The 25,491-nt window shown below is 38.3% G+C and overlaps 1 protein-coding gene across 6 annotated transcripts in view; it reads right to left on the bottom strand.

Moving 5' to 3' along the window:
* The window catches only part of METTL25 (methyltransferase like 25), a 112,883-nt gene that overhangs the window by 41,028 nt on the left and 46,364 nt on the right, over positions 1-25,491 (bottom strand). For 5 of the 6 annotated variants that reach the window (XR_009451271.1, XM_059683720.1, XM_059683719.1 and 2 more), the window contains 3 exons: positions 21,888-21,982; positions 17,222-17,251; positions 11,940-12,013 (listed from right to left, as the gene is read on the bottom strand). Coding sequence is in view for 5 of the 6 variants with exons in the window: in XM_059683720.1 (XP_059539703.1) it covers positions 11,940-12,013; positions 17,222-17,251; positions 21,888-21,982 (199 nt within the window). In the remaining variant the exon portion in view is untranslated. Of the gene's footprint in view, positions 1-7,999; positions 8,076-11,939; positions 12,014-17,221; positions 17,252-21,887; positions 21,983-25,491 lie in introns of those variants that run through there. The other variant, XM_059683722.1, reaches the window with a different exon arrangement.

The raw sequence follows: 25,491 nt of genomic DNA, 5'->3' as shown, positions 1-25,491 counted from the left end.
AATAAGACTGAATACCAGGAGAGCTCACTAGGTGGTAAAAGAATAGATACAAATAACTAATTGTACTATTAAATTCAATAAGAGCCATGAATCATAGATTAAATACTATGAAAGAAGAGAAGAGGGCGAGAAAGAGAAAAGAAATATATCAGAGATGTTTCCTAAACTGGGTTATAAAGAATGCCTAGTGCAGTGGTTCTCAACCTGTGGGTCACATCCCCGTTGGGGGTCGAACGACCCTTTCACAGGGGTCGCCTAAGACCATCGGAAAACACATATATAATTATATATTGTTTTTGTGATTAATCACTATGCTTTAATTATGTTCAATTTGTAACAATGAAAATACATCCTGCATATCAGATATTTACATTACGATTCATAACAGTAGCAAAATTACAGTTATGAAGTAGCAACGAAAATAATTTTATGGTTGGGGGGTCACCACAACTTGAGGAACTGTATTAAAGGGTTGCGGCATTAGGAAGGTTGAGAACCACTGGCCTAGTGTTTTACCCCCCAGAGATCATGGGAGGAAAGAGTGGCAGAAATGGGGAGAAGGATATTCCCGGTAGGCAAAGGTGCTCCAAGGAAGCATACAAGGTGCAAAATTAACTGCATGGGCAATGAGGCATAATGTAGGCCAGTGTGCATGGATGGGTGCTTGAGGTGCAGAGGAGGAAGAATGTGGTGATGAATTAGGTTGGAAAGGACATTATTAGTGACAGATTAGAAATGACCTTGATGGGATAATAAGGATAGTTTAGTTTTTAAGTATAAAAAAAAAGGAATTCTCAAACATCTGAAGGTAGAAAAGTGACATGACTAATTCTGAAAGACAAATGATGGGACTGGGAGAACAGATTAAAAGGGGCCCTCTGTCAGATTAAAGCATGGCCAGCATGCTAAAAAGGAATTACTATTCTTTCTTTTAATAAAAGTGAATGCACTAGATCTGATTAAAATTCTACTCCAGTGAATCCTACACCACCCACATTCTTTTCTAAAAATACAACTGTAAGAACATGGTTCACTTGTGCAACTTTCCAAAGAGGCGACATTAGTGCAGAACATTTTAGGAAGAGGTGAAGCTGATGTATACTAAATAACTGGAAACAAGCACGTGTAGGGCAGAAAGTACTAAAATTCATTTGCTCCAGCATCACAAAATCTTGATGGAACTATTTATTTTGTGTTTTTTATATGCTGGTAGATATTAAAAGACTTAAAATATCAAAATTTTGCTGAAAATGGCAATCATTTAAGGGAGCTCCAAAAATCTTTATAGACTACTATAGTCTTCAATTTAAAGAATACATACTTGCTAATTCCAATGTGAACACATATTATGGATTAAATTATTAGCTTTAATTTTGTGAGCCAGTTTTCATTATCTGGTTTTTCACTTTCTTATTTGAATATAGCAAAATAAAAATTAGACTAAGTTATTCATAAGTATAGGCATCAAAATTATATATTTATTATATAACTACAGTATTCATTATGAAAGAGAATAATAAAGTGAGTAAAGTATACATATTTTCCCTGTCTTCTTTCCAAGAGTTTTAAGTGACTTTTAACTTTTACCCCATGAAATTCCTTCTTTGGCATTTTATTCCACTTAGAAAGTTTCCAGATAAGAGCTATTTATATAAAAAAGAATTCTCTATAAATGACTGATTTTTAACATAAATATTAGATGCTAAATGACAATTATAATTAATAGAATAAAAATGCCTTTATATTTAAGTCCACAAAAAAAGTTTCCTTCTAATCTTAGGCTACATAAACAATTACACTTAAAGAAAATTTTAGAAAAATAATTCAGGTATTCTAAAACAGTTTATCACCAGAGGACAATTTATTTTGGTTAATAAAGAAAACAAAACAAAATGAAAAATAAGTTAAATAAGTGATCATATTTTCTTAGCACTCTTGCTTGCTAGAGATTCCAATCAAGTTAACCTTGATTTACAATGCTAATACAAGGAGCCCTGTAACTCAACTCATATTTTAACACCCTCCCCCCCAAATTTAAATGAAAAAAACATGGTATACTGAAAACACAGACTAGGAATTCAGTTCTAACTCTGGTTCTTTCAGGCTGTATGAGACTTTGGGCAAGCCTTTGACCTCTTTTACCTTAATTTTTCTTAATACTCTCATGAGGTGACTATAATAACTACTCAGAGTATAATATATAGCTCAATAATGTATATTGTAGCCGATGAGAGATTGCTACCAAACACAAATAAGTATTTATAAGATATATATAAAATATAAAGACTGTCTATAAAATGAACCCTATAGTCAACATCAAACTTGAGAAATAGAATATTAACAATGTATTAAAACCCCTCATCTTCCCTATCCTATTTCTCTGTTTACTCATTTCCCCATAGGAAATTAAGCACTGAAACTTGCTTGTGTTTACCATTATCATGTGTTTTTTTCTTGACTTTTTTTGCCATATATTTATACTCCTAGATATACAATTGTGCTTGTTACTGAGTTATATAAATGGAACCATCCTGCAGGAATTTTTCTGTGACTTATATTCACAACATTGATCCACGATGATACATGTAGTTGTAATTCCTACATTTTTACTGTGGCATAGAATTCCTTATAATTTATCCATTCTCCTATTAATGAACTCTTTGTTCCTAGATTTCTGTTCTTATAAACATTGCTGCTATTGACTATTCTTGTATACATTTCTAAGAGCACATGTTTAAGTGCCGGAAGCCGGTCCATCCTTGCTGCTTGACACAGTCACTGCAGGAAAGAAACATCTGCACAGCATATGTTTCAAGGGACCTGGCGTATATAGCATACTGTTCTTAATATGTTTGCTCCCCTTAGCGCTGTGTGTTTTAACCAAGGTCACCTCTCCGAGAAAGGTTGTTTCCCCAGGTAGGGATTTTTCCCTGAAGTCAGGGAGGGGATGAAACTCCTGAACTAAGTGCCAGGCAGGTAGTTAATCACTTTAACTACAAACAATCATGCTTAAGCTACATAATCTTTACTCCCTGGAATGGAGATAAGAAACGCCCTAACCTTTGTAATAGAAATTGACAGGATTAAAATCAACTGGTATAAATACGGATGTAACCAGACAATAAACAGCAGAACCTCTCTGGAGATCCAGACCAGGACTTGGCTGGAGATCCTGGCCGGAGATCCTGGATAGGCTGCTGATCAACTGAACACTGTCTCCGTGTCCTTCCTTCTTCGCCGACTCCATCCACACCTTTGGCGACCCCTGGACCTGCTGGGGTTGGACCCCAGCATTTAAGAGTTTCTCTAGGATATATACATAGATGTGGAACTCCTGAGATAGTTATGTATACACTAGAGGCCCGGTGCACGAAATTCATGCATGGGTAGGGTCCCTGGGCCTGGCCAGTGATCAGGGCCAATCGGGACCTTCCTTCCCCTGGCTGCCAGCTGCTAGCTGGGGCCTTCCTTCAATCCACGCCGCCCTCTGGTGGTCAGCGCACATCATAACGAGCTGTTGAACTTCCGGTTGGTCAAACTCCCGAGGGAACAATTTGCATATTAGCCTTTTATTATATAGGATTGTCAACTTTACTAGATAATGTTAACTTGTTTTCCAAGGATTGATTTTTTTCTCCAACCAGCAATGTGGACAGTTCTAGTTGTTGTACATGCTTGCTGACATTTGATATTATAAACCTTTAAATTTTTGCTAATGTAATGGTTATAAAAATAATATCCCATTGCTGTATCATTTGATGTTCCTCTGATTACTAATCAAGATTGAGCATCTTATCTTATGTTCATTGGCCATTTGAGAGTCCTCTATGTGAAGTAACTAATCAAGTCTTTAGACTATCTTTCTTTTACAAAGGTTATTTTTTTCTCTCACAGATTTTCAGGAATTCTTTACCTATTTTGGATATTAATCTTTTGTCAGTTATAGAACTTATAATTAGTTTCTGCCTTTGGTTCCTTTTCTTTTCACTCTTTTTATGGTATCTTCTAAAAACAGAAATTCTTATTTTTAATGTGGTTGAATTTTTAATCTTTTAAGATTTGCTGGTGTATATTTAAAGAAATCATTCCCCTATTTCAAGGTTATAAAGATATTCTTCAATATTCTAAAAGTACTATAGTATTGCCTTTCATAGTTAAGTTTTTAATCTACTATGAATTGATTTTTTAAATATATTTTTACTAGGGGCCCGGTGCATGAAATTCGTGCACTGGGTGTGTGTGGGGGGGAGTGTCCCTCAGCCCAGCCTGCCCCCTCTCACATACTGGGAGCCCTCAGGCGTTGACCCCCATCATCCTCCAATCGCAGGATCGGCCCCTTGCCCAGGCCTGACGCCTCTGGCCTAGGCGTCTGGCCCGGGCAGCGGGGACCCGCAGCTGCAGCGGCCCCACGATCGTGGGCTTTGCTTTAGGCCCAGGCAAGGGACCCCTAGCTCCTGGGACTGCCAGCTTCGACTGTGCCCAGCTCCCATCGCTGGCTCCACCCCTACTTCCTGCTATCACTGGCCAGGGCGGAAAAGGCACCTGATTCTCCGATCATGGCTGGGTGGCAGGGCAAAGGTGGCCCCAGGGCCGCCTTTGCCCTGCCCCCCAGCTCTTAGCTCCCCCCCTGGGTTTCCGGTCACTGTCAGTGGCAGGGGGCTTCTTCCTGCTTTCCTTTTTGCCTCCCTGCATTGTGCCTACATATGCAAATTAACCGCCATCTTGTTGGCAGTTAACTGCCAATCTTAGTTGGCAGTTAATTTGCATATAGCCCTGATTAGCCAATGAAAAGGGTAGCTCGTACGCCAATTACCATTTTTCTCTTTTATTAGTGTAGATTGACTTCAGAGAGGAAGGAAGAGGGAGAGATAGAAATATCAATAATGAGAGAGAATCATTGATCAACTGCCTCCTGCATACCCCCTACTGAAGACTGAGCCTGAAACCTGGGCATGTTCCTGAAAACCTGGGAATCAAACTGTGACCTCCTGGTTCACAGGTTAATGTTCAACCACTGAGCACACTGGCTGGGCTGAATTTGTTTCTGTGTTTGTTATAAAGTAGTAATAAAATTTACTTATTTTGTATGTGGTGGGGAGAATAGTACTCTACCCAAAGATATCCATATTCTAATCCTCAGAACCTATGCATATATTATGCTACATGAAGAGGAGGAATTAAGGTTGCAGATGAAGTTTTTTTTCCAGTCTGCTGACCTTAAGATAAACAGAGCACCGTGGATTATCCAGATGACCGCAACATAATCTCAAGAATACTTTAAAGTGGAAAAGGGAGGAAGAAGAGGAGGTTAGAGTCAGATTTGAAGAGGCTACATTGCTACCTTTGATGATGAAGGAGCCAAGAGCCAAAATACCAAGTGGGGCAAAAGTAGGTTTACAGTTGTTCCTATGGAAAATGCTACAATACTTAATAAATAATAGTATGAGAATAAAGTCTGGTGTTTCATGTATTCACAACTGTAAATCTATTTGCCCGCCCTTGTATGTAGGCTGCTTTTAGAAGCTGTCAAAAGCAAGTAAGTGGGTTATCCGTTAGAGCAGTGGTTCTCAACCTGTGGGTCGCGACCCCTTTGGTGGTCAAATGACCCTTTCACAGGGGTCGCCTAAGACCATCCTGCATATCAGATATTTACATGACGATTCATAACAGTAGCAACATTACAGTTATGAAGTAGCAACGAAAATAATTTTATGGTTGGGTCACAACATGAGGAACTGTATTTAAAGGGCCAGAAGGTTGAGAACCACTGCGTTAGAGCCTCCAGAAAAAATACAGTCCTGCTGACACCTGATTTTAGCCCAGTGAAACTGATTTTGGACCGCTAATCTCCAGAATGCTAGAAAAATCGATGTGAGAGAGAAGCATCAATCAGTTGCCTCCTGTGCACACTTGACTAGGGATCAAACCAGCAATCTACACTAATAAAAGAGAAACATGCAAATTAACCATCACTCTGCCACTCCGCTACAACCACCAGCCAATCAGGAGTATGCAAGATGGCGGCGGCCGAGCAGGAGGCTTGAGTTGCCCCCGGTGATGGAGGAAGCCAAGCTTCCTGCCTGCCCTGGCCAGCCCTGGGCTCTGCTCAAGGCTACAAAGTTTCAATTATAGAAGATAAATAAATCCCAGATACCTGCTTCCAGCCCGCCCTGGCCTCCACTCAAGGAGGTGCTGAAAAAAAAGAAAAAGAAAAAAAGGAGAGGCTAGAGCTTGGGTTGCCGGGTGGCGTGGCCAGCCTGAAAACAGCCATCAGCCCCTCACCCAGGGTGGCCAGGCACCCCAGCGGGACCCCCTTAGCCTGAAGGGGCTTTGGGCAGCCTGAAAATGGCCCTCAGCCCCTCACCCAGGCTGGACAGGCACCCCAGTGGGTACCCCCACCCTGAAGGGGGTGTGGCCAGCCTGAAAACAGCCATCAGTCCCTCACCCAGGCTTGTCACGCCTCAAGGGAACCCCTATCCTGATCCGGGACACCTTTCAGGGCAAACTAGTCAACCCCACCCGTGCACCAGGCCTCTATCTATACTAATAAAAGGGTAATATGCTAATTAGACTGGGAGACCTTCCAGGAGACCTTCCAGGCGTTCTTGTGGACAAAGCCATGGTGGCAGGGCCAAGGAAGAGGTGGTTAGAGATCAAGAGGGGAGGGCAGTTGTGGTGATCAGGCCAGATGGGACGGCAATTGTGGGTGATCAGGCTGATTGGGGGCAGGGCCAGTTGGGGGTGAGCAGGCCATCAGTGGGGGTCAGCTGGAGGTGATCAGGACAGCGGGGGGAGGGGGGAAATTTAGAGTGAGCAGGCCAGCTGGGGGGCAGTTGGGGGTGAGCAGGCCAGTGTGGAGGGAAGGTGGGGGCGAGCAGGCCATCATGGGGTCAGTTGGGGGCAAGCACACTGGCACGGGGGGCAGTTGGGGTGATCAGGCTGGCGGGGGGGCATTTGGGGGCAAGCAGGCTGGCGGCAGGGGGCAGTTGGGGGCGAGCAGGCCGGCAGGCAGAGTGGTTAGGGACAATCAGGCAGGCAGGCAGGCAGGTGAGTGGTTAGGAGCCAGCAGTCCCGGATTATGAGAGGGATGTCCGACTGCAGGTTTAGGCCCAATCCCTGTAAACTGGCAGTAGGACATCCTTCGAGAGGTCCCAGATTGGAGAGGGTGCAGGCCGGGCTGAGGGACACCCTCCCCCCGCCCCCCACCTCCCCGCACGAATTTTGTGCACCGGGCCACTAGTGTAGGTATGTGTCTTGACTAGGAATCAAACCTGCAACGTTTTGGTGCATGGGACAGTGCTCCAACCAACTGAGCCACCCAGCCAGGACACAGTTTTTAATCCATTTTGAATTTATTCTTGTATACATCAAACTAAAAAGTTTTTGCACAGCAAAGGAAACCATCAACAAAACAAAACACAGCCTACCAATTGGGAGAAAATATTTGCCAATGATAGCTCTGATAAGAGTTTAATATCCAAAATTTATAAATAACTCATGTAACTTAACACTAAAAAAATAAGCAATCCAATTTAAAAATGGGCAGAGGACCCAAATAGACATTTCTTCAATGATAATATTCAAATGGCCAATAGACATATGAAAATATGTTCAGTATCACTAGTCACCAGAGAAATGTAAACTAAAATCACAATGGGATATCACCTCATACCAATCAGAATGGCTATAATCAATAAATCAACAAACAAGTGTTGGCGAGGATGTGGAGTAAAAGGAACACTTGTGCACTACTGGTGGGAATGCAGACTGGTGCAGCCACTAAACAGTATGTAGGGTCCTTAAAATTTAAAAATAGAACTACCTATCACTCAGCAATTCCTTCTGGTTATTTATCCCAATAAATTCAAAACACTAACTCGAAAATATATATGTATCCCTCTGTTCATTACAGTGTTATTTACAATAGCCAAAATATGCAAGCAACCTAAGTGCCCATCAATAGACAAATGGATAATGAAGATGTGGTACATATATACAATGGAATATTACTTGGTCATACAAACAATGAAATCTTACCATTTGCAACAACATGCATAGATCTAGAAGGTATTACACTAAGTGAAAAAAATCATACAGAGTAAGTCAAATGCCATATGATTTCACTTATATGTGGAATCTAAAGAACAAAACAAGCAAGCAAACAAATAAAAACAGAAACAGACTCATAGATACAGAGAACAAGCTGATATTTCCAGATGGGAAAGGGGCTTCGGGGGCTGGGTGAAAATGTTTAAGGAATTAAAAAGTACAAATTGATACTTACAAAATAGTCATGGGTATGTAGTCAATAATACTGTAATAACTATGTATAGTTCCAGGTGGGTACTAGAGTTATTGGGGGGATCACTCTGTAAATTACATAAATAATTATCCACTATGTTGTACACTTGAAATAAATGTAAAATAATATTGAATGTGAACTGGGATTGAAAAATAAAAAAAGAACTAAAATAAAATACTTTTATCACAGTTTAATTCCAAGTGGGGCTCTAGTCCATTTTAGGGCTATTTATATCTAGTTCACCCTTACTCATACAGTGTGAACCTCCAGAGACCTAACTTAAATATGAGTGCTTTACCCGGCCTACACGGTCTTCATCCTAGGTAGGCCATGAACTCTTAACTTTTCTCTCACTGGACTGTTATTCTACTGAAAGCTGTAATGACCTTCTCTGCCCACTCTGTTGACTGGCAAACAGCTGCTTATTCAAGAATTCACAGATGCTTCTGGGAAAATGCAGCCCTAAAAGCTGAGCTCATTTCTCTTGGTTACCATCTTTTCCTAGATATTTGCCCTTAATTTAAACTTCCTTGATCAGTCTCTAATGTTCTCAAATCAATTCAAAATAAATTTAAATACACTAACACATGTACACACACACCATACACACAGGGGCATGCATGCATGTATCCAGTGTTTTTAGTTTTTCTCACAAGGAGGTTTGGCCCTAATTATCTAGCCGACTGTTATTAGAAGTAGGTTTCTATAATTTTCTTTACTTTTTGCACATGACATCCTAGAATATGAAGTACTGCTGTGTGGACACTATATCCTATGTATCCAGAACCTAATTGGCTGCCTGTCACACAATAAACAATTACTAGGCTAAAAAAAAATAACACGTGAAAGTCTCGACAAGTAATTAGAAGGTGTGATTTCATGGTGAGAAAATGGTTTCATCAGTTCGGCTGGCATGGCTCAGTGGTTGAGCTTCAACCTATGAACTAGGAGGTCACGGTTTGAGTCCTGGTCAAGGTACATGCCTGGGTTGCAGGCTCGATCCCCAGTAGGGGGGATGCAGGAGGCAGCCAATCAATCAATATATATATATATATATATATATATATATATATATATATATATATATATATATATATATATTTTAAAAAGAATAGAATCAGATGTCATTTTAAGATTTCTAAATGTGGATAATGGTCATACTGTTCTCAGAAATGAAAAAAGTCAAGACAGTGGAAAAGCTCGGCTGGTGTGGCTCAGTGGTTGAACACTGACCTAGAAACCAGGAGATCAGGGATGGATTCCAGGTCAGGGCACATGCCCGGGTTGTGGGCTCGATCCCCAGTGTGGGGCATGCAGGAGGCAGTCAATCAATGATTCTCTCTCATCATTGATGTCTCTCTCTCTCCCTTCCTCTCTGAAATCAATAAAAACATTAAAAAAAAAAAGACAGTGGAAAAGAGGAATAGAATTGGTTGAAAGTTGACTTTGGTTTTTGGACATGGCTGACTCTGATGTATTCATGAGGTACTTAAGAGAAGCTGTTCAGATAAAATTGAGGAATGTAGATTTGAAGTTCTCAAAAGAGATGGAGCTGGATACAAGATTTGTTGTGAGGGTAATTACTGAGAGGAAATATAAAGAGATAAGAGATGGAAGCTTTGTACAAAACATTAGAGAATACCTAGATACACTTAGGGGATGATAAAGGAGAAATACCCTTAAAGAAAATACATAAATGTTTAGAGTGGCAAAGAAACTTAGAGGAATGCAGCTTAATGGAAGATAATGAGAAAGAGAGTTTGGAGAAAAGCAATTATCATGGCCAAGTGTGGGTGAAATCAATGAAGCTCTGGGATGAAAGTCGTCCTAACAAATGCCACCCATCTTCTGAGTAGTAAAGGAAGGCAGGAATGTGGAAGGTTGAAGAGATTTAAATTTTTAAGTAAGAATAAAGGTTTAGAAAAGAATGTAGATGATTTTAACTGGTCATTAATAAACAAATTAGTGAACAGATTTGAGGTCTTAAAAGAAGGCAGATAATCAATAGTTGAGTGGACATGATTTGCAAAACTTTGTGACATTTTTCAACAAGGTTTGCATCATGGGGTTGGGGGCAAGAGACAGAGCTAGTTCTCAGGAAAACAAGAAATTCACTTATAGACGTTTTAAAGACTGGTAAATCCTATAAAATAAAGCCCTAATATGCAAATCAACCAAACGACAGAATGACGGGTCACTAAGATGCACACTGACCACCAGGGGGCAGGCACTCAATGCAGGAGATGCCCCCTGGTGGTCAGTGTGCTCCCACAGGGGGAGCGCCACTCAGCCAGAAGCTGGGTTCATAGCTGGTGAGAGTGCAGCTGCGGTGACGGGAGCCTCTCCCACCTCTGCTGCAGGCAGACGGTAAGGAGTGAGGGGTCCTGGACTGCAAGAGTCCCGGACTGTGAGAGGGATTTCTGAGTGCCTTAAGGCGGCAGGTGGACATCCCTTGAGGGGTCCTGGACTGCGAGAGGGCACAGGTTGGGCTGAGGGACAGCCCCCACTAGTGCACGAATCTCGTGCACTGGGCCTCTAGTAGATGGAAAAGAGAATGGAGATTAGGATACAGATTTGGGAGTTATCTACATAGAAAAGACAGTTGAAACCAACAGTATATGCAGATATTTGTGTCATAAATTCTTTCAGTAAAAAATGATTTCCTCTTACAGAGAAATAACAGCTAATCTAAAGTAGCTTCTATCTTCATTAATATGTGTAGATTAGTTTTTGAGAAACTGAAAGTTTCCTTATTATAATTTGAAGAATAATCCTATTAAAATTAGTTGGCTATAAAAATCCTAAAATTATAATTAAAAATAAGACATTCATAAAACTTGCTAGGATTACAAATGTATTCTTGAGTACAGCAGTTATTGCATCAATATTATGGAAAAATTCTCCAACCCCTTGCTTTTGCATAAGCAAGGCATTATTTGGGGAAATCAGAAACAGTAACAAAAGCATATGTAGGGCTACTGTTCTACCAGTAGAGACACGAATGGCCAAAATGTTTATAATCAACATCTGTTCTAATTGGTTAAGTGGTTAATGCAGTATTATTTGTGTAACATTTTATTTTTTTTAAATATATTTTATTGATTTTTTACAGAGAGGAAGGGAGAGGGATAGAGTTAGAAAATCAATGAGAGAGAAACATCAATCAGCTGCCTCCTGCACACCCCCTACTGGGGATGTGCCCACAACCAAGGTACATGCCCTTGACCGGAATCAAGCCTGGGACCCTTCAGTCCACAGGCCAATGCTCCATCCACTGAGCCAAACCGGTTACGGCAGTTGTGTAACATTTTGAATATAACTCCTGCTCCAATGATATTATATTTACCAAATTATTTATATATAACATTTCAATACTACTAAAATTCTAAAGTACATTTTGCATATATTACTTTATCGTTATAACAATCTTTCACAACAAATAGGAATCATTTGAGCCTTCACTTTAATGATTAACCCAGATACAGTTATTGCATACTTCTTTGTTACTTACTGAAATTATGCTCAAATTAAAAGCTTTTCCTACCAATAAAGTGACCCTGAATAAATTTACCTGCAAACTAAAAGCCACTTCACATACAATACAGCAGTTATTCTTATTAAAATAAAATTATCATACCATTTGGTGATGCCATAACAATCTTTAATAATATCCTGAAGGACAGCACGATAGAAGAGTGATTCAGTAGGCAGCTGAAAAAAATGTAGACATATATAAACACAAGAAACAAATAACAGAAATCAAATCAATACACGAGAGTTGGGACCATAAGTGAATGTTAAAAACCTGATGTGAAACCTAAGATACAATTTTTTATAATTTTTTCATTCTAAGTTAAAATGTTACCAAAGAAAAATGAGCTAACATTCCAAATGGAGTGCTTATCCTATCTAATAATAGACAAACATGGTAATTAACCATAACTTCGCTACCCTTCCCATTGGCTAATCAGGGTGATATGCAAATTAACTGCCAACAAAGATGGTGGCTAATTTGCATAGGTAGGTGCAATGATGGGAGGCGAAAGGGGAAGGAGGGAAGAACGGTGATGGAAACCCAGGTGGCAGGAAAGAGCCGGGTGGCAGGGTAAAGGCACTTTGCCCTGCCCCCCACCCTGGATCCAAGAACCCGGGCAAAGGCCCGCCCCCCAGCTGGTGATCAGAGAAGCTGGGCGGGGCAGAGAAGAGGCCACCAGTGTCTGCCTCTTCCCTGCCCCCAACCTGGTGGTGATCGGTGACCCCTCGAGGCAGGGAGGGACCCAGAACACGGAAACCGTCCTGTCTGGCCGCGGGGGACCTGATCACATCCCCAGCAGCGAGGCAGGGAGGGACCCAGAACACACGGAAGGCGTCTTGCCTGGCTGTGGGGGACCAATCATGTCCCTGGCGATGAGGCAGGGAAGGACCCAGAACACACGGAAGCCAGGTCTTTTTTTTTTTTTTTTTTTTAGATTGTGTAATTATTTATTACAAATAAACAGTGGTTTCACATCTATCAAAAACGGGTCCTCTTTTTACATGTGTGTGCAGGTTTTGATGTACAAGAAAGGGTCATGTGCTTAGTTCGTCTATGCAAAGCTCACAGGTACATCACTAAATACTTTAAAGGCCTAAGCCTTTAGTTGGACATCTCCCGAGGGCTCCCTGGCTGCCAGAAGGATGTCTGACTGCAAGGTTAGGCCTGATCCCCAGGGGAGTGGGCCTAAGTCAACAGGTGGACATCCCCAAAGGGGGTCCTGGACTGTGACTGGGCACAGGCCAGGCTGAGGGGACCGCCCCCCCCCCTGCACAAATTTTTGTGCACCGAGCCTCTAGTCAGTTAAATATGTAGAAATAAACTTTCATAATAAGCCACACCTGTGTAAGACAGAATATACGTGAAAGAGAATGTGGCTTTGTCCTAATGGTGGTGGACTAGAGATGATATTATCTAGGATCAACATCCAGAAAGAGATGGTACTACCCTAAGTAAGGTCACATTAAAAATATGTCTGAGGCCTGAATGATCATAGCATTGGCTACTTGTAGGCTGGGAAAAAAGAACCTTGGAATCAACATAGTATCAGAGATTGAAGTCTTGGCAAGGCTTCATTTCCTGGGGAAAAAGAGGTAAGAGGTGTCCATGAAGGTACAAAGGTTTCCCCAAAGGTAAAAAGGAATGGATGAAGACAAGGGCCCCAATGAAGCATGACAGTTTCACAGAAGCAGAAGGTAAAAACAATACTATATAGTTGACCCTTGAAAACATTATGGTTAGGGGCGATGACCTCCACACAGTCAAAAATCTGTGTATAACTTTTAAGTTTCCCAAAACTTAAGCTATCCCTCAGTAATACGAGGGGGACTGGTTCCAGGACCCCTTGCAAATACCAAAATCTGTGGATGCTTAAGTCCCTTAAATAAAATGGCAGAGATCAATGCACACGGTTGGCCCTCCACCTCCATGGACTCTCAACCATGGCTAGAAAACAGTATAGGAATTTATTGGGGGGAAAAAATTCACATACAAGTGGATCCATAGAATTCAAACTCATATTGTTCAAGTGTCAACACAGAGAAAGAGTGCACAGAGAAAAGGGTACTTTACAGTAGCAATGCAATAGGTACTTTTAATCCAAGAAACTACGAAATTCATTAAACTCCATTCGAATCCCCAAAGATCTGTTGATATTGAGTAGAGAAAAATCAAACTCAAAATAATATCAGCTTCCATGCAGTTATTATTAGAAAAAAAGAAAAAGAAGCAAGAATGGAGGGAAGTCAACAATATTAACTGCTTTTGAGAACTCAAATAAGATAAAATCTAAAAACTGTCCAATGACTTGATACAGTTTTAAAGATAAGAGTTCAGTAAAATGTATATATTCACTGAGTTATCCTTTTGTAACTCCTATTTTTCATCAAAGACCAAACATTGTTATTTTCATCTGTTTCAACTGGAATGTTTGGATTCAGATGGAGTTTAGCACAAAATAAATTTTGCCTATGTGCTCAGGAAGAAAACCTACTTGCTGTCCCTCTCCCCTATCTAATGTCAAGTTCCTACACAGGGGGTCCCAGATGCTGAGACTCAAAACACCACAAATCGAGAGTTGAAGGTCCACCATTATATCTTGGGTCTTCGCCTGATGGTACTACCTTCTTAAGTCACTGAAGAATGTCTTGTAGGATCCTAATAAAGTACTTTGAATGAACATATGTATCTTTTCTGGATGGTGGGAGTAGTGTGGAGGGTGATTCTAGTAAGAATGGCATTGGGAATACCAGCCCCTGTCTCAATTCTTGCAATAACTCACATACACACATCCTTGAGTGCCCACACAAAAGTTTATAACCTTTAAAAGGCACATTTCTTATATAATTTTTTCCCCCAAATGCAACTCCTTGAGACTTCCACTTTCCTTTCCTGAAACATTTCATATTCCAAACATTCATACTTCAAAACATTTTATTCAAAATTTCCAATCTTTGGATATATTTTTAATTTTGAGTAATTTATTTCAGCAGTACCCAAAATTTCTACTTTATCATCTGTGCCTCACTTCTCCTCCCCCTAAATATCCTTCAGTTCTCTCACAAAAATGCTGAAATCACTTTTCATCTATTGACACCTACTCTTATATTGTTCTATTAAAATTGAAGGCATTTTGGGAAATATATTATTACACAAAGTGAAATATTAGTATTACAAGTGGCTTACAAAGTTCTTAATTTGATTAGGTGTAAGAGATGGGGACTTTAATTTTATGTGACTTTTATATAAAACTCCTAAAATAGTTAAAGCTCTCCTTTGCCATGCTTTTGAAAATTACATAAAATTATATCAAGATAACTGAGAAATAAATGTATATTTACATTGTTATTAAAAATCAATTGTAGAAAAACTATAAGTAAGACCAAGAAATGCATTTTAACAAGAGAACATAAAGAAATGGGGCACATAGAAAAATACAAACAGGATGGAATAAATCATCATTCCCAAGTTACTCTGAGTAAATAAGAACTTTACAGCTGTTTCCTAAGAGGAAGGGAAGAGAGTAATGAAGTGCCTTCAAATGTGCATTCCTGGAATAACTAGGACTATCTATCCTGGTAAATACAGAAGGGGGTAGGTGGGAAGGCAGTCAACATTGTCAACATTTAAGCAGCCTAGGCCTGACTATTCCAGGAATAAACTGCATGTGACTCAGATTTTACTTTCTTTCCTTCACAAGTGATAAATCAACTTTACGCTTTAATGCATGTTAAAATGGGAGGGAGCAGAAAGAGTGCACCATTAGAGTGTGTGTGTGTGTGTGTGTGTGTGTGTGTGTGTGTGTGTGTGTGTGTATGACATGCATTTTACAGGTCTTGTGGAAAAGGTATTAAACTGGAAGTTGGGACTTTGCAATTAACTAAGGGAGCTGGAATACATTATTAAAGTTCTGCTGGGTATCATGTTATGTAAGTTTGGTATAATACCCAACTCATAAGATTGATTGTAAACATGAGCAAGTATTTGAAATTGAAAAACATCATACAAATGCTTTGGGACATTATTATGATAAAGGCACTTTCGTCTTCCAGGCTCCTAGGGAACCACTAAGTTGATAGGCAGTGGAGGAGTTAAGAGCTTTGGCTTCAAAGTCAGAGATTCAAATCTCAGGGTTCACTACTTAACAGTTTCTTCAAATGTATTACAGGATAATAATAGTACCTATCTCATAATACTATGCATATAGTATGCTTCAGTTGATGAAAAAAACTTTGAATAATGCTTTGTAACCTTTGTGTTAGATTTAAATATTATTTTCATAACCATAATTATTAATTATCCATAAGAGCAACAGCAGTTGACATTTATTGAGCATTTACCATGTGCTATACATTGTTTTAACATTTTACATTTTTCATTCATTTAATTCTCACAACTCTATGAAGAAGGTATTATTTCTATTCCCATTATTACTATTATTATTCCTATTTTACACATAAAAAATTAAGCTACAGAGAAATTACGACATGCGTCCAAGGTCACTAAATAAGTAACTATTAAAGAGAAAATGCAAACTAGTAGTTGAAGATTAAAGCACAAGCCCAAACAATATGTTCTAATGCCTTCAAAAATTCAGTTTTTATCAATTTTTAGATGGTGACATTTAAAACAAAGTTTCTAGTATTGTGCCTGGTCTAGGGTAAGCACTTAGTAAATGATACTGTTGCTATTATTTTAAGCTTACTATTTAAAAAATTTAAATTGACATATGATTCTTGAAGAGAAGCAAAGAGAGGTTTCTAAAATTTAAGTCCAATAAGAAAAATTTTGTGAAAAGTTTAAAAAGAACTCTTAAAAATAATTTTTAAAAGTTCCTAGCATGTTTCATGAATTTAAGGTGGAGGATTAGGAAGTTATATGGATATTTTGGTGATACATTTAACTTCTATTTTTGTGTGTAAACCTATTTGGCTGTTGCAATTAATGAATAATCAAGACAATAAAGAAAAAAGTTAAAAACAACCAATTGTAATATGTATTTTGGATTACAGTCAGAAAATAAATTTAATACTATACCTTGGTTTTCTTGCTTAAACTGAGCCTATTAAAAGCCTGATAGTCAGTGATAGCATTCTTTAGAAATATTTAAAGACTGGTTAGTACATTATGAAGAAATAAGACAGTACAAGAGTACAATGTGGAAATCTTCCTAAAAGTTCAATTTACTTTTTCTGAAAGTTCACTTATCTTTTAATGTAAACTTATAAAAAGAAGTATAAATATAAATTTGAGGAGGTGACAAAAAAGAGGTGATATTTATGAAAATCCATCAGGTTTTAAGTTCATCAGCAGGTCAAGTATGAGGAGCACTTGAGAGAAAACTATCGTGTTCATCAGCTGAATCATATAAACACCAGATAACTTACCCCTTGGCCAACTGCAACCCGCTCCAGTGCCTTTAAGGAGAAAAAAAAAAAAATAAGACTAAGACGGCTGATATATTTAGTCTTATCATATAAGACTTATAAACATACTGTATAAAGGCTTGTAAAAGTGACATTTAAAAAGATTAATTAAGTGATAACATGTATGTTTATACACTTAAAAGTGTTAACATCATTAAGGAATGTTAACTAGTTTACTTATATAATTTAGGGCTGATTTATAATATACGTGTGTCACGTACACAAACACACACCCCTACTGTATATAATCCTTGAATTTTAGAAGGCATTAGAAAACAGGAAAGAAATGAAATGACATATTCTTGGCTCACTTTTAGGGTAGCTAAAACAATCAGATAAATCAGAGCTATTCTTATGCATATACATAGACATTTATATACTACTTTTAAGCTGTTTTCTTCTAATTTTTGTAAACATAGAATACATCTCTCATTAAAAAAATGAACAGATTATAAGTAAATGTTTAGTTTAGAAAAGTACATATATTTTTGGTCTGCAAATTGAACTGAAATTCATACATGATCAAGTGTCAAGTAGAAGAGAAAGTTAATACATATTTTTATAATTTTATATGTAGCTGATTTTAAATTTGTATCTTCTTAAGATCCAAAATATTTTTACAAAAATCTCCTAATATTTCTAAAAAATACTCTTAACCCAATATATAAAAGATATATATGAAAGATTTATTAGAATTTAAATGTGGAATAGAGGCTACTGAAACTTTCATTTTTTAGAGACATACATTTCTACACTCACATACTTTTATAAATAATTTAGATTAAAATATTTTAACTGACATTTTAATTAGAAAATATTTCTAACATAAAGAAAAGTACCAAAAACATAATGGATCTGCATATACTTTCTATTCAAATTTAAAATACCCGTATTTGCTTCAGATTTCTGTTTTGATAAATAATACTTTTTAGATATAGCTGAATTATCATCCTATCTAATAATAGAGAAACATGGTAATTAACCATAACTTCGCTACCCTTCCAATTGACTAATCAGGGAGATATGCAAATTAACTGCCAACCAAGATGGCGGCCAGCAGCCACACAGCTGAAGCGAACATGAGGCTTGCTTGCTCCAGTGACAGAGGAAGCCAAGGTTCCCTGTCTGCTGCAGCCCAGCTCTGAGCTCCGGATGCAACAATGTTGCAATTATAGAAGCTAAACAAACCCAGAAACCTGCTTTCAGCCACCAGCAGGCTCAGAGCTTAGAGCGCCAGTGATGGCAACAGAGTTTCAATTATAGAAGCTAAAAAAAACCCAGATACCAGCTTTCAGCCAGCCACAGCCTCAGAGCTGGAGCCAGCTCTCAGCTCCAGTGACAGCTATAGAAGGTAAATAAATCCCAGAATAAAAAAAAAAGAAAAAAAGGAGAAGTTGGGAGCTTCAGTCACCCGCCAGCCTGAAAACGGCCCTCAGCCCCTCACCCAGACAGGCCAGGCACCCCAGTGGGGACCCCCACCCTGAATGGGGTGTGACCAGCTGCAAACAGCCATCATCCCCTCATCCAGGCTGGCCAGGCACCCAAGCGGGACCCCCACCCTGATCCGGGACACCCTTCAGGGCAAACCAGCAGGCCCCCTCCTGTGCACCAAGCCTCTATCCTATATAGTAAAAGGGTAATATGCAAACTGACCCTAACAGCAGAAAGACTGGGAATGACTAGTCACTATGACACACACTGACCACCAGGGGGCAGACGCTCAGTGCAGGAGATGCCCTCTGGTGGTCAGGGTGCTCTCACATGGGAGGAGCTCTGCTCAGCCACAAGCCAGGCTGATGGCTGCCAGTATAGCGGTGGTGGTGGGAGCCTCTCCTGCCTCCTCAGCAGCCCTAAGGATGTCCAACTGCAGTTTAGGACTGCTCCCCGCTGGCAAGTGGACATCCCCCAAGGGCTGCCGGGCTGCCAGAGGGATGTCTGATTGCCATCTTAGGTCCAATCCCCCGGGGAGCGGGCCTAAGCCAGCAGGTGGTCATCCCCTGAGGGGTCCCAGACTGTGAGAGGGCACAGGCCGGGCTGAGGGCCCCCCTCCCCCCCGAGTGCACAAATTTTTGTGCACCGGGCCTCTAGTATAATTATAAAACTGAAGAATAATTTACAAAATATCTTGTTAAGTGCAATTTTCGCAGATGCACAAGGTCACTGACGAGGTAAAGTAACATAGCTAGTTAGCAGCTGAGCAGGGACATAAAACTTGCTCTGTGAACTCTAATTTACTTCTCATACTTCATACCATGTAGATTCAGTGGGAAGAAGAGTTCATTGTATGAAAATTTGTTTTACAGAAATTATTTTAGAAAATATGTAATTTTCCCATTGACTTGAAGGGTACCTTCACTGAATATCTAGTGCCAGAGTTTTATGAATACAGGAGATAATTATATAATTTTTCTATTAAAGAGAAATAGACCCAAAACAGGTTTATTATTGAAGAAAACAATGAGTTTTCATTTATAGTACTTGTACCAATTTCAAATTAGATTTTCGTTATGGCTTTTGCTAAAAGGCTGAACTGAATACAAAATAGTTTTTAACAATAAGTTATTTGATGCCAATAAAATATCACATAACACAAGGCTACTTTCAGTATGTGTTGCTGATGAGTTTATTTTAGAAATACAAATTATAAACTTTGATTACATAATAAAAGATAATCACATAGGTAATAAGAGGTGTCTTACAAATATTAATATTTCCCTTGGCCAATAAATAAAGATAATGAAGACAATATAGCAAGTATTCACTTCATACAAAAAATATTTTGCAGTTTTGTTAGGCTTAAAGTATGTTTACAAGATTGCACTAATCTAATTAAAAGTTTATTTCTGGTTAGTGCCCTTAACAATGTATCTGAAGGCATCACCAGAAAGGTATTTAAAAAACAACTACAACATAAAAAAAGCCCCTTAAAAAAAAAAAAAAAAAAAAAAAAAAAAGCTTTGACTATTTGTGGAACCGATCAGTTTTAGAGCAAAAGGCAATAAAACAAGATGCACCACAATAAATATTCCTTATGCTTTCCAGGATGACTCTAGCATCAAAAAAAGAAGTCCAGGTGGGCAGGAACTGGAATGAAGTTTAGAGAGAGGCCTCCCACGGTCTACAAATTCTATATTTTGGAATTTACTTTTCAAAAACACTTCTTTTTAGTTTTTTAATGTTTATGCTTATAGTGTACATCCCTGTTTTGTGGATACATTCTTTTCTCTTTCTTTGGGATGTTAGTAACTATTTTCTTTTGGACAGTGTCCATTACCTCCAAGTTGCTTTTTTTTTCTATTTGTTTATTGGATCTTCATTCTTTCATAGATTTTTAGCCATCTACTGACAATTCAAATGGGGATATCACAGACCTGAGTAGAAGCACTGTGCTCATGAGGGAGGACTATTAATTGTGGGCCTCGCCATAAAGGTGAGATCGGTCCTGTTTCACTGAGAAATACCCGATGCCAATATCTTTAGGCCTTTTCTGTTAGAATAGTCAGACTCCCTATATTGAAAGACTATTTCATTTCTTACCTGATGGCATGAGGTAGAATCCTGCCTGCCAGCATTCTTGGAACCACGTCATTCTAAGAATGACCTGCCATTCTAACAATACCTTGAACATGTATCATTTACAGATATAAATAGAGAACAAGATAAGGTTGCAAAAAAGAATATTAAGAGGACATATAAAAATAAATTATTATTTGAGCATAAGCAGATTTCTAAAATAATTCTATGATACATGATTTAGAACACTGGTACACATTTTTTTATATTGCAATGTTATTAGCATAGATATAATGGTCTTATAATATTAATTTATCTTGGTGTTGAACATTAAACACATTATTTAATCAACCATATTTTAAATTTCTGATGACAAAAATAACGCACTGTTTGACCTGCAGCTGTTCCTTTGTAAACCATTATAGCACCAAAACCAGAGAAGACAATGGGATAAAGTGTTCTAGGTCTAAGGACATTAGACAAATCAAGCACAATAAAGGTTTTATTTAACTAGATAGTTATTTCATACTCCAGGTAGCTTAATAATATTTTTCCTATTCTATAAAAATTAGGAGACCAAATTATCTTCTATAAACACAAACACACCACAGAGCTGTGGATAGAGCATTGAACTAATTCTCTGTTTAAGACCTGGTTGCCCTGTGGCTCAATTGGTTGGGTGTTGTCTCTGCATTGAAAGGTTGTTTGTTCAATTCCCAGTAAAGGCACAAGCCCAGGTTGCAGGCTCGATCTTCAGTAGGTGTATGCAGGAGGTAGCCAATCAATGTTGCTCTCCCTCCCACCTTCCTCTCTCTCTAAAAATCAATAAAAAATCTTACAAAAAAAATAAAAGACCTGGTAGCTGGTACATTTTATATAACAACTGAAGTAATTATATTTAAAAATTAAGTAGATTATAGTATAACTATAAACTGTTACCATACTGCATGTAGAGTGATAATGTTGGGAGAGAAAGTCCTTTTTCCCATAATTTGAAATGCATCAATGATGATGCTCTGCAAAATGTGGCATTTAATGCATGGTATTAGCCAGAAACAATACATTCTGCAACATCTGGATAAAGTTCTTAGTCCAGAAAAAAATGGAATCATACCAAACATGCTGACATTCTGGCATTGCGACCACACGACCATCTCTCTTCCTTTAAATAGTGGCACATTGGAAATCCCCACTTTTCTTGGGTACATTCTGCAGATGGGGGAAAATATGGATTATTTCAATAAAATTCTTCCTCTTTCAGTTAAAGTAAATAATCTATTGAGAAAGCAAATCAATCACTGAGAGAGTCAAACAGTAGTTCAACATGAAAGTGGTAATGTTTAACAGTTCATTCCAGAGTCTTAATTGAAAGCATATTAATGTAATGAAAATGGTATTTTCTCAACAACAGCTGTTGGTGTTTAAGCGCCAACAATTTAAAACCAACCAAAATTATTTCTGTAAGATTTAGCAAAAGCAGTTTAAAATAGAAATACTTTTCATGTTCAGTGTATAGTAGATGATTAATGAGATACTGGACATTTATTGCTGACCTGACTTTCTAGAAAAATGATCTATCAAATATGACATTTGGCAGTTTATTACAGAACAATATTAATTCACTCCTAACAATGTTGAAGTATCATTTTTTTCAGCCACTGTTCACTTTTCAAAAAAAAGAACAGCTGTAAAGGCTTTTCTTTTTTCATCATATTAAGAGGCTGAAATATTTTCAACTGTGATTCAATCTGGCTCAATTGCATTTATGGTTCAAGTAACAATAACAAAAATCAACATTCATTGCTTGTCCAACTGATGTAGTTACATATTCAACTTGCTGATGCTTAAAAACCTTATGTAGAACTATTACAAAGTTTTTGAAAAAGAAAACCAATTTCTATTTTAAATTAAAGCCTGAAAACTAAGAGCTTACATTTTATCAAAACTGTGACAAAAGAAAATTGTGATAAGTGAAATTATTCTATTAGATTAAAAAGTAAAACCGAACTAAAGACTTGAAACCAAGAAAACTCTAAAAGAAAATATGGAGGCAAATTCCATTAAATAAACTTTTGTGCTATGTAGGATCAGATGATTTTAGATTAAAATAGAGAAAGTTTAAATTTCATAGCGATCATACGCCTGTGAAAATGTTTTCTTTCAGGTAATAACCTAAGATTTATAATAGACCCTACTAACAATCAGATGGAAGATATGGACCTCCCGGGAATGGAAATAATAATGCTACTATTTACACAGCATTTAATATTTTTAGCACTATTATAAGTGTTTTAAATGTATTAACTGGTCCCCACAGCAATTCTATGAAGTAGGTATTCTCTTATTCTCATGTTTCAGATAGGGAAACTGAGCACAGAAAGGTTAAGTGAATTGCTTGCCTAAACTGCAAATCTAGCACATGGCACAGCTTGAATTTAATTCCAGGAAGTCTGATTTTGGAGGCCATGCTCTTAACCTCCAAGATATATAAACAGCTTCACTTACAGTTACATAGGACTCATGGAGCCCTTGAGACTTACCCAGGTCCTAGGGACCCTGGACCACTTCCTCTGTTTCCAAGATGACTTGAAACAGAGGCTTGAGAAGGCTTTATGATTTAACTCAGACAATTATTTCTAAATGAAAGGGCTACTATAAGTAGCTCAATTTTCTTCTTACAAATAGACAGAAACACCTGGATCTTACTGTAAAGGGTAAAGCGTTACAAAGATGGAGTTCTTCCTCCTCTCCATCCACTTTCTCTTTGTCCCTTGTATTAAGATAGCGCTCAATTTTTAGTTGTTCAGATTAGAGGCTGCAATTCCCAGACTCAAGTGCAGCCATTAGGATAGCTACAAGACTAAGTTTTGCAGAACTGAATGTGGGCAGAAATGATGTGTGCAAATTCTAGGTCAGATGCTCAAAGGGAGGGGCAAGCCACCTAGGACCATGTAAACAAGAGCAGCACAGGATGGGGCAACAAAATAAAAGGATTCTGGGTTCTTGGAAGACTTTCCGTTACAGAGCTCCGCTCCAATCACCTACTTCTGGATTGGAAAGTAAATTTTCCCTCTGTCACTGTTACTTTGAGTCTGAACAACTTCACATCTAAATCTTTATCTTAATGCAATGCTTTCCAAACTTTTTATAGCTCAGCACTCTTGGAATATGGCAAAATTTGTATGTCCAACTGGAATAATCAGAATATGATGATTGTGTTGAAGCAAAACCCAGGGGATGCAGGAAGCCGTGTCTCAGGAACACTCACAAAGTATCCACAGTTGGATAGTTCTGTCCTAATTATGCAGAAGTCTTCTTTGAGGGTGTGATACTTGAGCAGAGACTTAACTGAGGAAGCAAACCATGAGATTAAGGGAAGATCTAATGAAAGAAAAAAAAAACCAAAAAACCCAAAGAAACATACTAGGTTTTAAAAGAATTAGTTAATACCAAAAAACATAAAACTAGCTTATCTTATAATTTAAAATGATAATACTAGCAATTTCCTAACTTGTAATATCTCAACCAAGTGCCTAAAAAATGAACTTGTTACACTGGGAAAGAGGAGACTAAAGTCAACTTATCGCACAAAAGTGAAGAGAATCCCACTTAAAAAATATACAGTGAATTTGTAATGAAAGATATAATTAGTGTACCATCACTGCTCTGCAATTCACCTTATACTGCTAAGAAAAAAGCATGTCTATTTGCCTGAAAAAGATTAGATTGCAAGTACAACAGTATTTCTGGAAAATTCATTCCATTGAAAGGGGTATATTGTTTCTAGGAAAAAGAATATAATATAAGAAACTCACACCCAAGTTACTCCCAAATTCTTGATCCACAGAAACTGTGAGAAATAATAAAAATTATGTGGCTTTAAGCCATTTAATTTTGGGGTGATTTCTCAAATAGCATTAGATGATACACAGTGTAGAAGTAGCATTAAGGAAGCTAATTATCTCACACAAGGTATGTGAAACAGAAAAATCCACTGCTTGAGGTGTATGGGAAGTGTGTTTCTTTAGGAAAAAGTTAGGTTTTTTATTAGAAAGAGAATAAAGGAAATTTCAGAGAAGAGGTTACAGAACATACGCAATTTTGATAATGACAGACTGAATTCTGAAATTTGAAATTTTGAAATTTGAGGAAAGGCGGAAGACAAGTCACAACAGATGATATAGATACATTTGATTAGAGGTACCCCTCTGGATGCTGACTCATATGGACTTTGTCAATTGGTTCCTATACCATCTAGCTGTTGACTGTGTTTGGCCAATGGTGAGTCTAGGCAGAAGATTGGAGACAGAAAAGACTAAGGTCAGAATATTCGTACTTTTGGCTGCCTCTCTGAGAGGCAGCCACCCACTGATTGAAGGTCACCTCTAAAGGCAGCCAATTCTTAAATCATTCTCCTTTAAGGTTTCAGTTACTTCTTTCTCCCCTTACACAGGCATGGTAAGCCCCCAATTTCTACACTATTTCCCTTCCTCTTCACCTGTATCTTTGTAAATAATCCATTTGTAAACAAAATTCAAATTATTCTAATTGATGTGTACCATCTGCTTGTTTAACTCCCTGATTCCCATTTCTCTTAGAGTAAAAGACTTGTAGTGTCCTACACAGCTCTATACAACCCTCCACCCAAAGCTCTGACCTCTCTTATCTCCACTCCTCTCCTACTGTTCCCTAATCTCCTACTGTTCTTGTTATTCCTC

Source organism: Myotis daubentonii, chromosome 2 (assembly GCF_963259705.1).
Source record: "Myotis daubentonii chromosome 2, mMyoDau2.1, whole genome shotgun sequence".
NCBI classification, from domain to species: domain Eukaryota; kingdom Metazoa; phylum Chordata; class Mammalia; order Chiroptera; family Vespertilionidae; genus Myotis; species Myotis daubentonii.
This window is presented reverse-complemented; position numbering and strand designations above follow the sequence as displayed.